The sequence below is a fragment of the Canis lupus genome, chromosome 10 (assembly GCF_011100685.1).
Source record: "Canis lupus familiaris isolate Mischka breed German Shepherd chromosome 10, alternate assembly UU_Cfam_GSD_1.0, whole genome shotgun sequence".
Taxonomy (NCBI): domain Eukaryota; kingdom Metazoa; phylum Chordata; class Mammalia; order Carnivora; family Canidae; genus Canis; species Canis lupus.
In genome coordinates, this window is record NC_049231.1 from 44390653 (window position 1) to 44404121 (window position 13469).

At 38.6% G+C, this 13469-nt stretch overlaps 1 protein-coding gene and 1 long non-coding RNA gene across 2 annotated transcripts; one reads left to right on the forward strand and one right to left on the reverse strand.

The window, feature by feature from the left end:
- Positions 1-600: 600 nt before the first annotated feature.
- TXNDC9 (thioredoxin domain containing 9) lies at positions 601-13469 on the forward strand. The gene is made up of 5 exons (XM_038551021.1): positions 601-839; positions 3335-3553; positions 6457-6575; positions 10169-10423; positions 12868-13469. Exons 2-5 carry the CDS (start codon positions 3365-3367, stop codon positions 12983-12985), a joined length of 681 nt encoding a protein of 226 aa, XP_038406949.1. The 5' UTR covers positions 601-839; positions 3335-3364; the 3' UTR covers positions 12986-13469.
- Positions 4722-8409, reverse strand: LOC111097713. The gene is made up of 2 exons (XR_005365782.1): positions 7890-8409; positions 4722-4896 (listed from the first exon to the last, which is right to left on the reverse strand). It is a non-coding gene; the product is annotated as an uncharacterized LOC111097713 (long non-coding RNA).

Below are 13469 nucleotides of genomic sequence, written 5' to 3' on the forward strand. Positions count from 1 at the left end.
TTTGCTTCCACCTCTCTATCTTCGTATTCTCAACCGCACGCGGGTCACTAAAGAACCGCGATGAGCCGGTGATAGGCACTCTAGGTCATATATCGAGGACACATTGGGCCTCTCGATAACGTCCATGAATTATCAAGTCCGTTCGGTCACTAAAAAACAATGACCGCGAACGAAACAAGGACACACCGTTAGTTCCCCGAACTAGATCTTAGTCTTAACGCTCAAAGCGACAGCAATATCTAAGAATTTGTTAGGGAAGTCAAAAGGGAACCTACTAGGATAGAAAACACGTTCAATGTCTGGATCTGGACGGTGTTAACTATGTAAAAACTAACCGTGCTCTGGAAGTTATACCTCAACTTAAAAAAAAAAAAAAAAAAGTTCATTAAACACAAAGGAAGTGAAGTTGGGATGTCACTCCGGAGCAAGATCGTAGCCATCCCGTTTCTGATGTAACATGACGTGTCCTGAGGCTCCGAGCCTAAGAAAGTCCGACGCGGCCAGGCTGAGCACTGACGAACTACAACCTCCAGCATACTTTGCTCCCCGGCGCGTGGGCGGCCGACCAAGAGCCAGGCTAAAAATCGGAAACCTCCGGGGGGGGGAGGGGAGGAAGGGAGCTGCGCACGCGCAGAGGCGCTCCCCGCACGCACGCCCTCCTCCCCCGCCCCACTTCCTCGGGCGTCTCAGGTTGTATCGCGTGAGGGCCGCAGCCAAAGGGGAGGCGGAAGTGACGGCCGGTTCGCAGTCACGGGCAGCTGCTGCGAGGGTGAAGCCAGACTGGACTGCCTTCCTGGAGCGGCTGGTTCCTCACTTCTCCGGTGTCACCGAGAGCTCAGGTGAGGCAGAGGATGGTGTTAAAAAAAACCGGCCACCGCCTCCCCGTGCTGATGGACACTTCGCCACTCAACATCCGGCCCGGGCGGGGGAGGGGCGCGGCCCAGACGTCGGTGTCGGTGAGGCGGAGGCGGCTTCGGCGCATGCGCCGCGGGAGGTGTTGAAGTCGGGGCCACCTGCCCTCAGCCTTCGGCTGTCCCTGGGGCTCTGGGAGTGGCGGGGAAGCCTCGGGGGGGGGGCGCGGTTCCTCGGGTGCAGTGAAGGTTGTTTGGACGGGTGCGTGTAAGGGAGTCAAGGAAACGGTTAGGTGATTTGAAGACAAGCCCCTTCCGACCGTTCCCGATGAACAGTAAAAAGGAATCGGGTTTGTGGTTTGAAGGATGAAAAGTCATCAGGATCGCTACACCATCTCCCTTCCCTTTTGTGAATGTGGTGACCACCGTCACCTGTCCCCAGAACAGCTCGTGTTACTGGCTTCTGTCCCCAGTTATCCCAGAATTAAATTCTGAGTTCAGTCTCCTAAAACTTCAGGGATAAGCATCCGCTGTAGCTTTAGTAAGAACAGGTTCTGACATATAACTTAGTGTTTTGATAACCAGTTTTCTGCCTCATCCGGCCCCAGCCCTAAGGGAAACAGTCGTACTGACGTTTTTCTTTGGAGGTAGGAAGTGTGAGATTATTTTTACCATATTTGAAATGCAATTCCTTAAAAATACATAGCATTTATGAGGAGCTTACAGTTTGTTTATTTTTTTTTTATTTTATTTATTCACGAGAGAGAGAGAGAGAGGCAGAGACACAGGCAGAGGGAGAAGCAGGCTCCATGCAGGGAGCCCGACGTAGGACTCGATCCCGGGTCTCCAGGATCAGGCCTTGGACTGAAGGCGGCGCTAAACCGTTAAGCCACGCAGGCTGCCCAGTTTGGTTTTTTTTAAGTCAGATACTTTTGAAACTTAAGGATAATTTGAACAAAAAGTAGGCACATGTTCATTCAAAAGTTTTTTTTGAGCACCAGCTGTGTTCCAAGCATTGCTAGCTCTGGGGATACAAAAATGAAATCAATTGTGCTTTTCATCTGCTTTTCCTGCGAAGAAAAAAGAAAAGTGAAGTTTGCAAGACTACTACTTTTGATTTCAACAGTTGTAGAGAGTTTGCGTGGGCCAGGCTATATGTCAGTAACTTGGTCAGTGAGTTCACGGTTTATTAAGATTTTCTTCAGTAGTATTTGCAATCGTGTCATAGTTGAGATCAACAGCTTCCTGCTTTCATAAGCAAGTTATAAATTATATTTCTGTGGTAATAACCCATGGGTACACATAAAATTTCCATCTGTTGCTGACAGAAAATATTACATCTTATAGAATGTGTAATTAAGATAGAATTTCCTTTCCTATCTGAATTAGATTGTTTTTAAACTCCTACCTTACATAAAGGAGTGTTAAAAAATCAGTATTTTTAACACTTGGAGTGATACTGTTTCACATCAAAGTTAAGAACACTGTCAGTAGATCCGTACCAGTATTGATCTTTTGTTAGGGCATTGGAGAAAAGTAGTGAAACTAAAGTTTGGGGAACACCAGGCGTAAATTGTTCTTTACCTAATTTGTACATAAATTGTGATGCAGTTTCTCAGAGGTTAAATGAAAATCATTTAGGTAGAGACCTTGAAAAATACGTTGTTGGCTCAACTCTGTTCTATACTGAAGCAAAGTTTGTTTTGTAGATGTATATGTAAAACCTCACTGCACTTAAACTTTACCACATCATTATTCAGTCGTTCCTGCTTTATTTCTCTTCTGGTTTAAACAAAGAAGCACTATCAATTTATGTCACTAGGTAGAACTCCAACTACTCATTACTCTCTGGTCTTAAAGACTTGTTTTTGCTTTGTTGTAGTGAAGCACAAACTAAATCAGAAGCACCTAACCTTTGTTCTAAGTAATATTTGAGTGGTGTGACTATAACCTATTGAAAATTCAATTTTAAAAGATTTCAATAAGGGATGTCTTGGTGGCTTAGTCAGTTAAAACGTCCAACTCTTGATTTCAGCCCAGGTTTATGATCCCAGGATTGTGAGACAGAGCCCTGAGTCGGGCTCTCACCGAACACACAGCCTGCTTAATATTCTCCCTCTCTGCCATCCCCTCCCCTCCCTCCCTCAATCAATCAATCAATAAAAACATTTAAGTAAAAATTCTTTTTTTTTTTAAGATTTAATTTATTAGAGACAGAGAGGCAGAGGGAGAAGCAGGCTCCATGCAGGGAGACCGATGTGGGACTCAATCCCCGGTCTCTAGGATCACGCGTGGGCTGAAGGCAGCACCAAACCGCTAAGCCACCAGGGCTGCCTTAAGTAAAAATTCTTAAGTGTAACACAAAATGTTTGGTTGTCAGAACTCTTTGTAGAGTACAAATTATACACTTGCTAGAATTTTTTAAAATGAGAGAAGAAACTTTACCTTTTTTCTCCCCCCAACTTTGCAAACTTTCTCCCTAGCACCAAGGCTGAACTGTACCATTTAGAAGAATGGAAGCTAATGCATCTGTTGACATGTTTTCAAAAGTCCTGGAAAATCAATTGCTTCAGACCACCAAACTAGTAGAAGAACATTTGGATTCTGAAATTCAGAAACTGGATCAGATGGACGAGGATGAATTGGAACGCCTCAAAGAAAAGAGACTTGAGGCGTTAAGGAAAGCTCAACAGCAGAAACAAGTAACCTCTCTGCCCTGCTTTCTGAAATTACTTTAACAGTATGCTCCTAACAACTTATATATACATGTGCTGAAGTACTTTTATATTTCAGTCCTCATTTCTAGAGTTGTTTTCATTTTTTGCTTCAGAGTACTATCACTGTTAAAAATGTGCTGGGAAAAAAAATAGTTTTAAAGCGCATTAAAAATTAGTTTGTTCAGTATGTTAATCTACAGTCGAGTAAAAGAAACATGCACCCAAGATCGTGTTTTGAGCTCAGATTGGTTGGTTGAGGAGAGAGTGGCCTAGGTAGAGCATAGGAAGCACTGTCAGTGGTTTTCCTTTTAGGTGATTAATTGTAAAGCCAGTTATAATTTAGCTGTACTCATTGTAAGTGAGGCGAGAGCTGTAAGGCCATTGACATGGTGGAAATTATTTCAGGCATTTCCATTGTAACATTTACATGGCTTATTTGTTCAAAAGAATGCATGCTGGGTCACCAAAGAAGGGTGGCCACAACTCTATTCTTGTTGGTCTCTTAGAGTATGAGTGTGGAAAAGACTCTAATCAAAACATTGGGTTAAATTCTGTTTTTGATTTAAAAATGTTTGCATTGCTTTATGTTACACTGTAATAGATTATTATCAGTTCTTATTCCTCTTCAGTTGGCTGTGAATAAAAAAACTTTCTAACTTTTCTAAAGAAACAGGGCTTCTTTGTGCTCCCTGTAGCATCTGTTTGATAATGTTTATACTCGGTATTTATAAGAATTGCTAAAAGGAAAGAATCGTCTATAGTGTGCCTGAGTTTCTATTTTTATATCTTGAGTTTTCTAGAATAGGGGTTGTGTGTGTGTCTATATATGGTTTTGAAGCCAGGAGACTTTTTTAAATATAATGCTAATAATTAAGGTAATGTATGATGAGATTCTGCTACAAACTCCTATTTCATGATCACAGTTAAGTAACACTACTTAATAGGCCTGTGCCAATCAATATTCCTCAACCAAGTACCCTCTTACTGTTATGGCAGCTTGTGACATAGGACTTAGGTAGTGAGCAGAAGGACAGGTGAGATATAGGAAGAGCCTATCCAAAAGCTTGGGTTATAGCCACTAAGTGAGAGCTAGATGCTCAGCTGCCAGCCCTTGGGTAGCTTCAGTCTGCACTGTGATCTCTGCTCATCCTGCTAAATTCCATTCGGCAGATGCCCTGTGGAGCATGAACTCTTTTTTTTTTTTTTTTTTGCATGAACTCTTTAAAAGAGTACAGGGGTGTGCTGAGTGTCTTGGGAAAGATGCCCTGTGTTGGAGGTTCAGAGTAGGCTTGCCTCCGAGGGAACTTCAAAAGGTTCAAGTTTTCCACCTGTTGGTTAAACATATGAGAATTAATAAAAAGAGCTTTTTAAAAAACAAAGAAACACTTTTTTTTTTTTAAGGGTAATGTTATTAGTAAGTCAAGAAAAGTCATGAAATATTACATGCCATTAACGAATTGTATTTGAGAGTTTAAATTGTTTATAAAAGCTTGACCAAAGAAATGTCACATAAGGAGAAAACACCAGGGCTTCCTGTGAGCATCAGCTTAGCATAAGTCCATGTGAAAGGGATTCCAAAGTTCTTAATACAGCCTGTATTAGCTTAAGTCCAGAGGAAGAAAGGAGATGGCACTCCTGCCACCTTCTCAGTGGACCATTTCTGGAGGGCTGCCTATAGACTTCTGAAACCTTTTAAAGGGAAAGTGGGAAATTAGTTCAGAGGAGGATAATCAATAAGAGTAAGAGATGTAAAAAAAAAAAAAAAAGAGTAAGAGATGTAGCAATCATTTCATACGAGAAACGGCCAAAAGAAAATGGAGAGGTAGAAAAGAAAGGACATAGGTGAGACAGAATGTCTGAAGGGCTAACATATAAAAGACATTAGAACTTTTCTCTCTAATCTTAGGTCCAAGCTGGCATCCACAGACCAAAGTTACAGATATATTGCAGTTCAGTGTGAGAAGACCCTTCAAAAAATGAGAGAGTATACATGCAACTGGTTTTGAAGCACCTGTGCCAGACACTGTTAGAGATATTTTCATGTAGACAGTCTTACTTTCACAATTCAGTGAGATAGTTGCTTTGTGATCTCCACTTTACAAATGAGGAAATGGAGACTCAAAAGACTATTAAAATTCTTAGCCTAATAAGTGGTAGAATAATTACTCAAACCCATGCCTTCTACCTGCAAGCCCAATGCTCTTTTTATTAAAACCAGCTGCCTAAAAAAAAGGAAGCAAGCTTCCAATTGAGATGATGAACCTTTCCAGTAGCAGGAAGCTTGAGAATCAAAGGTCTGTCAGGCATGGTTGGTACATTGGGTTGAGAAGTTGAGTTAGATGACTCATGGGATCTGTATTGTTTCTGGACATCATGTGAGAAGACAATATTTTCTTCCTATGATACTATCCCATTGGTGGCCAGAATAGAAGCTCCTACTGCTCTGAGCAAACAGGGCTTTTGAGCTGCAGAGCTGCAGTAACCAACCCCCCTTCTCCCCTACAAAGACCAAGTAGCTTTATCTGATGAGCATAATTTTTCAAAGCTTTGCAGTAACTTAGACCTAATGCTTCTGACTTTAGTTGAGTGCAGAGAAATTAAATGGATATTTACATTTTAAGTCTCCTGAATCTAAATTTTTAAAGTTCTAAGAAAACATGTATGAAGTTACCATGGATTGTCTTAAACACAAACCATGCTGAGAGATAGTCCCTGCTCAGAGACTGTTTGCACTTGACAGTAGAGGCATAGGAGAGTAAATAAGAGGAATTGATTTCTCTACAAGATAAAATCAACTTCATTACAGGATATTATAGTGATTTAGAGACAAAATGTAAAGTACTGAAAAATATGTCAAGTATGTAATATTTCCCTTTTCTCCAAATTAGGAATGGCTTTCAAAAGGACATGGGGAATACAGAGAAATCCCTAGTGAGAGAGACTTTTTTCAAGAAGTCAAGGAGAGTAAAAAAGTGGTTTGCCATTTCTACAGAGACTCCACATTCAGGTAACTTTGTTTCCACCAGTGAGTTGTTTAAAATGATGAGATCTTTGAGTAGAAATACACTAATTTAATAGAAAATTTTCAGAAATTAGAGGGACTACTTTTTAAGTTGTTTCTTGGTACTTCTGTAAAAGTCTGTTAAACAGTTGCTATGTTGAAGATTAACTTAAAACCCATTACACTCTTTCTCAGCATGCAGCTCATGGGGAGACCATAGTTTGGCCAAGCCTTTCATTAGAAGCATCGTTGGGAGTGCCAGACTTGGCTGGAGGAGAGGAAAGTGATTTCTTTTGGATAGCCCAGATCTACAAGCCTCTCTATGGAGGCAGAGTCCTTGTAAAATAAAAATACCCCTAGAAAAGGTTATATCTTAACTCAACCCTTTCTTTAACTCTCAAATTTGATTAGTTGCCAACTTTGAAAAATTGAGAGATACAATTAAAAAAAAAATCCAGATTTCAGATTTTTTAAAAAATCAAATAACTTAATAGGAGGCCTAGAATTCAGTAGGAAAGCAGTTTGCTGATACTGAATAGTAGCTGCCTCCCTAGACAGACACATATTCCAGTGTAGAGTCTCCATCATTCACTGTTGTCTCCACCCTGCCCTCTCCTCCCATTTCCATAACCTGCTCAGCCTTTGTCTTTAACTCACCATCCAGTAACATGGTTACTAATTAACATCTTTCAAGGATTGCCTGCCTGAGATTTACTGATTAAGGTAATATAAATGAAAGAAGAAAAAACAATTTAAAAAAAATTTTTTTTAAATGAAAGAAAATGTTGAGATGGTGAAATCCCTGTAAAGGAAGGTATGGGAATGGATTAGGAAAGAAAAGGGTAGGGGCAGCCTGGGTGGCTCAGCAGTTTAGCGCCGTCTTCAGTCCAGGGCCTGATCCTGGAGACCCAGGATCGAGTCCCACGTCAGGGTCCCCGCATGGAGCCTGCTTCTCCCTCTGCCTCTCCCCTACCCCCCCAATGAATAAATAAATCTTTAAAAGGGAAGAAAAGGGTATTAGAGAAACCCTCTGTCACTGTGGTACTCTATCCTCTCCTATTGGCACACATTTCTCAAGTTGCCAACTTCTGACATACATGGTGAGGTGATACGTTACTATTAGTCTCTAAGATTGATACCATTTGATGTTTATTAGATGTTTTTGACCACTAGATTGTTTTGTGACAGCAGAGAATTTGCCTGTATCATGGTTCACCATGCTCCCAGGAGCAGCAATGGCTGACACATAGTAGGTGCTCAGTAAATATATTTGATGGATGTATAAACAGTGCAAAACAGTGCAACTCCAGGAATACTTACCTTCAAGCAAAAATGAAAACTCAAGAGGTACCTGGCTGGCTCAGCCAGTAGAACATCTGACTCTTGAGCCCCTTGTTGGGTATAGGGATTGCTTAAAAAATAGAAAAAAGGAAAACAAAAAAAATCATTAGAAAATTTCATATACAATTCTAATACAGATTTCAGAATTCTTGGCATATAGTAGACTGGATATTCCGTGTATAAAACCCTGGAACAGGGCAGCCCGGGTGGCTCAGCAGTTTAGCACTACCTTCAGCCCAGGGTGTGATCCTGGAGTCCTGGGATCAAGTCCCACATTGGGCTCCCTGCATGGAGCCTGCTTCTTCCTCTGCCTGTGTCTCTGCCTCTCTCTCTGTGTCTCTCATGACTGAATAAATAAATAATTACATCTTTTAATTATTGTGGTGGGGAGAGGATGATCCTGGGAACTGGGGAATTTCTCCCCCTTCAGAATCCAACCATCAAACACCTTCCAACAGAAAACACAGACATAGATGATCATTTCCATCAACTCCAGAAGTCACAGGTATATTGCAAAGGGAGGAAGTTATCTAGCAATGAGCCTGCAGCCTAAAGTGAACTGACAACCTGCTCTCCCCTGCCTACTTGATTTCCATCTCTCTATATTTTGGCCTTGCAGGTTGTTTGCACATGTTATTATTAATGATTTTTTTCTTCATAAGCCTTAAAGTATCCAAAGTAAGTAAACTTTATTATACTCTATTTGATAATTTCTTGGTAAATGAAAGTATAGACAATTAAAAAAAAATCTTTAAAAAAAAAAACAAACCCTGGAACATTCATAATGACCCTTTGAGGTAGATATAATTCCAGTGCTTCATGTATGGATGGTCGACCAAGACTTGGAGAGATTAGGTGTCTCACCTAATGTCATTCATCTAGTAAATGATAGAAGAGGATTCAAAACCAGAATTTAAGCCTAAGCTGTTTGAACTACACTGCGACTGCTGCTTCTGGGTTTTAAAAAAGTGGATTAATTAACAAATGGTACAATCATAGATTCACTTAAAATAGGTTGCATGCAACTCCAGTGAAACATGGAGTTGATTTATCTACTGGTTTTTGAGAACATATTTCTCTCATAATGGCTCATCTATCATTTGTTTTAGCTTCATTCAGGAACCATTTGTTAGTTTGTTCTCTTGTACCATTCATTTTTTCTTGTACCAGCGATTCAGTGCCTGCCTTCAGCCCAGGGCGTGATACTGGAGTCCCAGGATCAAGTCCCACATCTGGCTCCCTAGGGGGAGCCTGCTTCTCCCTCTGCATGTGTCTTTGCCTCTCTCTCTCTCTCTCTCTCTCTCTCTCTCTCACCCTCTGTCTCTCATGAATAAATAAATAAAATTTAAAAAATAAATAAATAAAAGCTGACTTTAATGAACACTGTGATGAAGAAGTCAAAAAGATTATTACAGTAGTCGGTTTCAGGAACACTAAAGGATCAACCAGTTTAAAGTACATTTTAACTTACAGAAAATGCCATTTCCATATTTCTTTTCAATAGAAAGTGACTTAATGTACTACTGGTATTTTTCATTTCTTCAGAACCATATGAGTATATTTATAATCCTTACCCTTATGCTTCTTAATGATAGTTGCACAATTAGAAGAGTTCCTTCTTGGTGACGTCCTTTGGTCTTAATGACTTCCAAATATGGCATTGTGTATACATTTCTAATTCTGAAAAGTCACTTCTGAGTTCTATCAGATTGGTCACCCTTCAAGCTCCATGTATGAGACAACAGGAAACAAACATACATAAGAGAAATGATAGTTTTTTTTTTTTTTAAGATTTTTTTTATTTATTCATGAGACCCAGAGAGAGAGAGGCAGAGCACAGGCAGAGGGAGAAGCAGGCTCCACACAGGGAGCCTGACTTGGGACTCGATCCCGGGTCTCCAGGATCACGCCCTGGGCTGAAGGCAGCGCCAAACCACTGAGCCACCTGAGGCTGCCCAGTTTTTTTTGTTCTTACCATGAACATGACAACTTCATGAACTACTTAGGACTGAAAGCATATATTTAGTATAAGTATCATGAGGCACAACTGACTTTCTAGAATATTGGATTATTTTCCTGCCTCTTATAATCAGTTTAGCTAACCTGTGAAATGAAATGAGGTCATCCAATGCAAGCATGGGTTGGCTGCCAAATTATGAGACTCAAACAGAAAATTAGATGTATCTTTAGGATACTTATTTTTAAAATGAAATATCTGTTGTTTTAGCTTTTGATTCTCTATATGCTATTATTTACAGGTGTAAAATATTAGACCGACATTTGGTGATACTGTCTAAGAAACATCTTGAGACCAAATTTCTGAAGCTGAATGTGGAAAAAGCACCTTTCCTTTGTGAGAGACTACGTATCAAAGTCATTCCCACACTAGCACTGGTAAAAGATGGAAAAACACAAGATTATGTTGTTGGATTTACTGACCTAGGAAATACAGATGACTTCACCACAGAAACTTTAGAATGGAGGCTGGGTTGTTCCGATATTCTCAATTACAGGTAATTTTTAGCAAAACAATTGATTTTAATTCCATATTCAGTTGATATTTGTAGAGAATTTTTTTATGTTAACATTCATTTTATGAAGCTAAGTAAGGTCTTCTGGCTGAGATGTAGAAAATGTTTCACAAATGAAAAGCATATTTCTTAAAGTGTACATTAAGCATGATCTTACAACAAAATCAGAGTTACAGATAAAATTGAGTTTTGGAGTATACCTAGCTATTATAAAAACTTTCATCCTAACAGATACTATTGAATCTAATTTTCTAATAGTCTGGAAACCCAAAATGACACTTCAGAATTGACTCTTCCCTGATTTAGACCAGATTACTCAAATTGATAATGAGTTATCTTTGAACATCAGATTTTTTTAATGTAGCTATTCCTGTTTTGTAGAATCTGGTAAAATGTATAATCTCAGTCATGTAATCAGCTTAAATTACTTACTGTGGAAACAGTCTTAATTTGAAAACAATCTAAAATCCAATTTCCATTTTTCATTCATCTCCTTGTCCACTTTGCCAGATAGTTTACCTGATCCCACAAATCAGAGCATATCATCTTGTCATCTGTGCCTGTTTTTGATTTATAGAATTAACAGATAAAATTATACAATTATTCTATTGTCATAGCACCTTTCAGTAAGTAGAAAGTTCTCTCCTCTTTTCCCTGTCCCTTTTTCTCTGAATCTCCCCTATATTGTAGAACTTGATTTCGGAGTTTTAGGTTTTACTTAATAACAAATAAAATATTAATATCTATTAAATGAATTTTGAAATAATTTCAAACTTTAAACAAGCTGGAAACTAGCACAAAGAATTCTCATATACCTATTGCCCATATGTCTCAGTTCTAAACATTTTACATTTGCTTTATCATTCTTTTCCTGAATACATGATTTTTTTTTTAAACCATTTAAGTGGAGATGTATTATCCCTTTACTGCTAAATATCTCCTTGTGTATTTTCCAACAATAAGGGCTTTTTCTTATGTAACCATAGTACAGTTGTTAAGTTATTATATCATAATATTATGTAATATTATATATTTCAAATTCTACCACTGTCCCAAATAATGTCCTACATACTAAAATGTTGCATGTAGTTACCATGTATTTTTAGTTTCCACTAACCTTGTCTTATTTTTCAGTACTTTGACATTTCTGAAGAGTACAAGCTAGTTATTTTGTAGAGCATCCTTCAATTTGGGTTTGTCTACTGTTTCAAGATTAGGTGTAGACTATGCATGTTCTCATGGGTACATAATAAAAGCGATGTTGTATTCTTCTCAGTATACCACAGCAAGAGGTATAGGATGTTTTATTTCTGCTGATAACTGAGCCCTGGTTAATAAGTTATCTACCAAGCCATATGGTGATTTAAGAACGTCTTTTCCATATCCCACATTAATTTCCTTTTTCATTTATTTCTATTAGAATGGGCAGCGGCTTATCTTAGCCAATGAGTTGTAGTTAGTTACTAATACTTATTTTGAAACCTAAATTGCCCCAGATTTGGCCAGTGAGAGGCCCTCTCATGCAGACTTCAGTGTTCTTTTTACATGGCCCCGTAGTTCTTTAAGCACTTTTTTTTTTTTTTTTAGGATTTTATTTATTTATTCATGAGAATACACAGGAGAGAGAGAGAGGCAGAGACACAGGCACAGGGAGAAGCAGGCGCCATGCAGGGAGCCCAATGGGTGGGACTCAACCCGGTCTCTAGGATCACTCCGCTGAAGGCGGTGCTAAACCACTGAGCCACCTGGGCTGCCCAAGCACTCTTTCTGATGCAAATAAGTGGTCTTAGAGGAACTCTCCCTAAGATTGGCTATTTCTCCAAGGAACCAAGGTTCCTTTCCGTAGCAAATGATATTTCAAAACCAGAATCTAGGTGCCAGGAATCTTCCTAGATATTTTTAAAGAAGAAGTTGTCTCATTTATTTCTTAAGCATCATTAAAAATTTTTATACCAATTACAGGTTAATGATAAAGAGTTCCATAAGTTTTATTGATGTTTGTCTAAACATTGAAAGATGTGAAACAGGATCATACCAGCCATAATAAGTTGTCAAAAATAGAGCATCATTTTCCTATGTCATTCTTACAGTGAAAAGAATCTAATCCAAGTTAAACACATCCAAAACAGATGGAAAAACTGTTTCATTTCTTTCTGTGCTTTTCAGTCAAAATTCAGTAGGTACATCCTATGAGATAATTAGTCAGTGATTAATGATAAAAGAAAACATTGATCTAAAACATTTAATAATACAAAATAAGGTTTAAAACTCTTAACCAGCAGTGTAAATAATATGTATATATCTTCCTTGACACCAGGATTTTCTTTAAAATAGGTTAGTAAGAAAAGAGATTTTTGTGTAAGTTAACATACCAACTATACTAAATCATAAAGAATAAATGCTTTTCAAATTTGTTTTATTTTTAGTGGAAATTTAATGGAGCCACCATTTCAGAGCCAAAAGAAATTCGGAACAAACTTCACAAAGCTGGAAAAGAAAACTATCCGAGGGAAGAAATATGATTCAGACTCTGATGATGATTAGAAATTAGTTGTAATTCTTTGTAAATTGTCTTTTTATTTCTGCTTACTTCAGAATTGATGTGTTTTCTAAATCCCGTTGGTTTTGATACATTGGTCATTTGATGGTCATGTTCTAGGGTTTTGTACAGTTTCATCACATTGAAAGACATCTTCAGTATTTTCTGTGTGGCACTCATGTTTAAGTTGAAGACAACGTCTGCGTTCTTAAATTATCCAACAAGAGTCTGGATTCTCTATTTTTGAGATTGATTTTATCACAATATGATTCTTAAGTCTTTATACCATTCACAGTTGTGTTTTTAATCTACTACATTGGAAATAGGAACTCAACAGACTATTCCAGGACTAATTCTTAACACAGCACTATTTACTTTATACAACAGGTCAAACAACATTTACTGGTGTAACAGACTCACTTGTAAATGAATTATAAACACTCTTCTGGAATATATTTAACTATTAAAGAACTGCTTATTTATTCTGTA

What these genes read in the sequence shown, in the direction of transcription:
- TXNDC9 (XM_038551021.1), top strand. Translation starts at nt 3,365, where the DNA reads ATGGAAGCTAATGCATCTGTTGACATGTTTTCAAAAGTCCTGGAAAAT. An exon ending in AAGCTCAACAGCAGAAACAA is followed by an intron (nt 3,554 to 6,456) that starts GTAACCTCTCTG and finishes TCTCCAAATTAG; the next exon opens with GAATGGCTTTCAAAAGGACA. An exon ending in TCCGATATTCTCAATTACAG is followed by an intron (nt 10,424 to 12,867) that starts GTAATTTTTAGC and finishes TTTTATTTTTAG; the next exon opens with TGGAAATTTAATGGAGCCAC.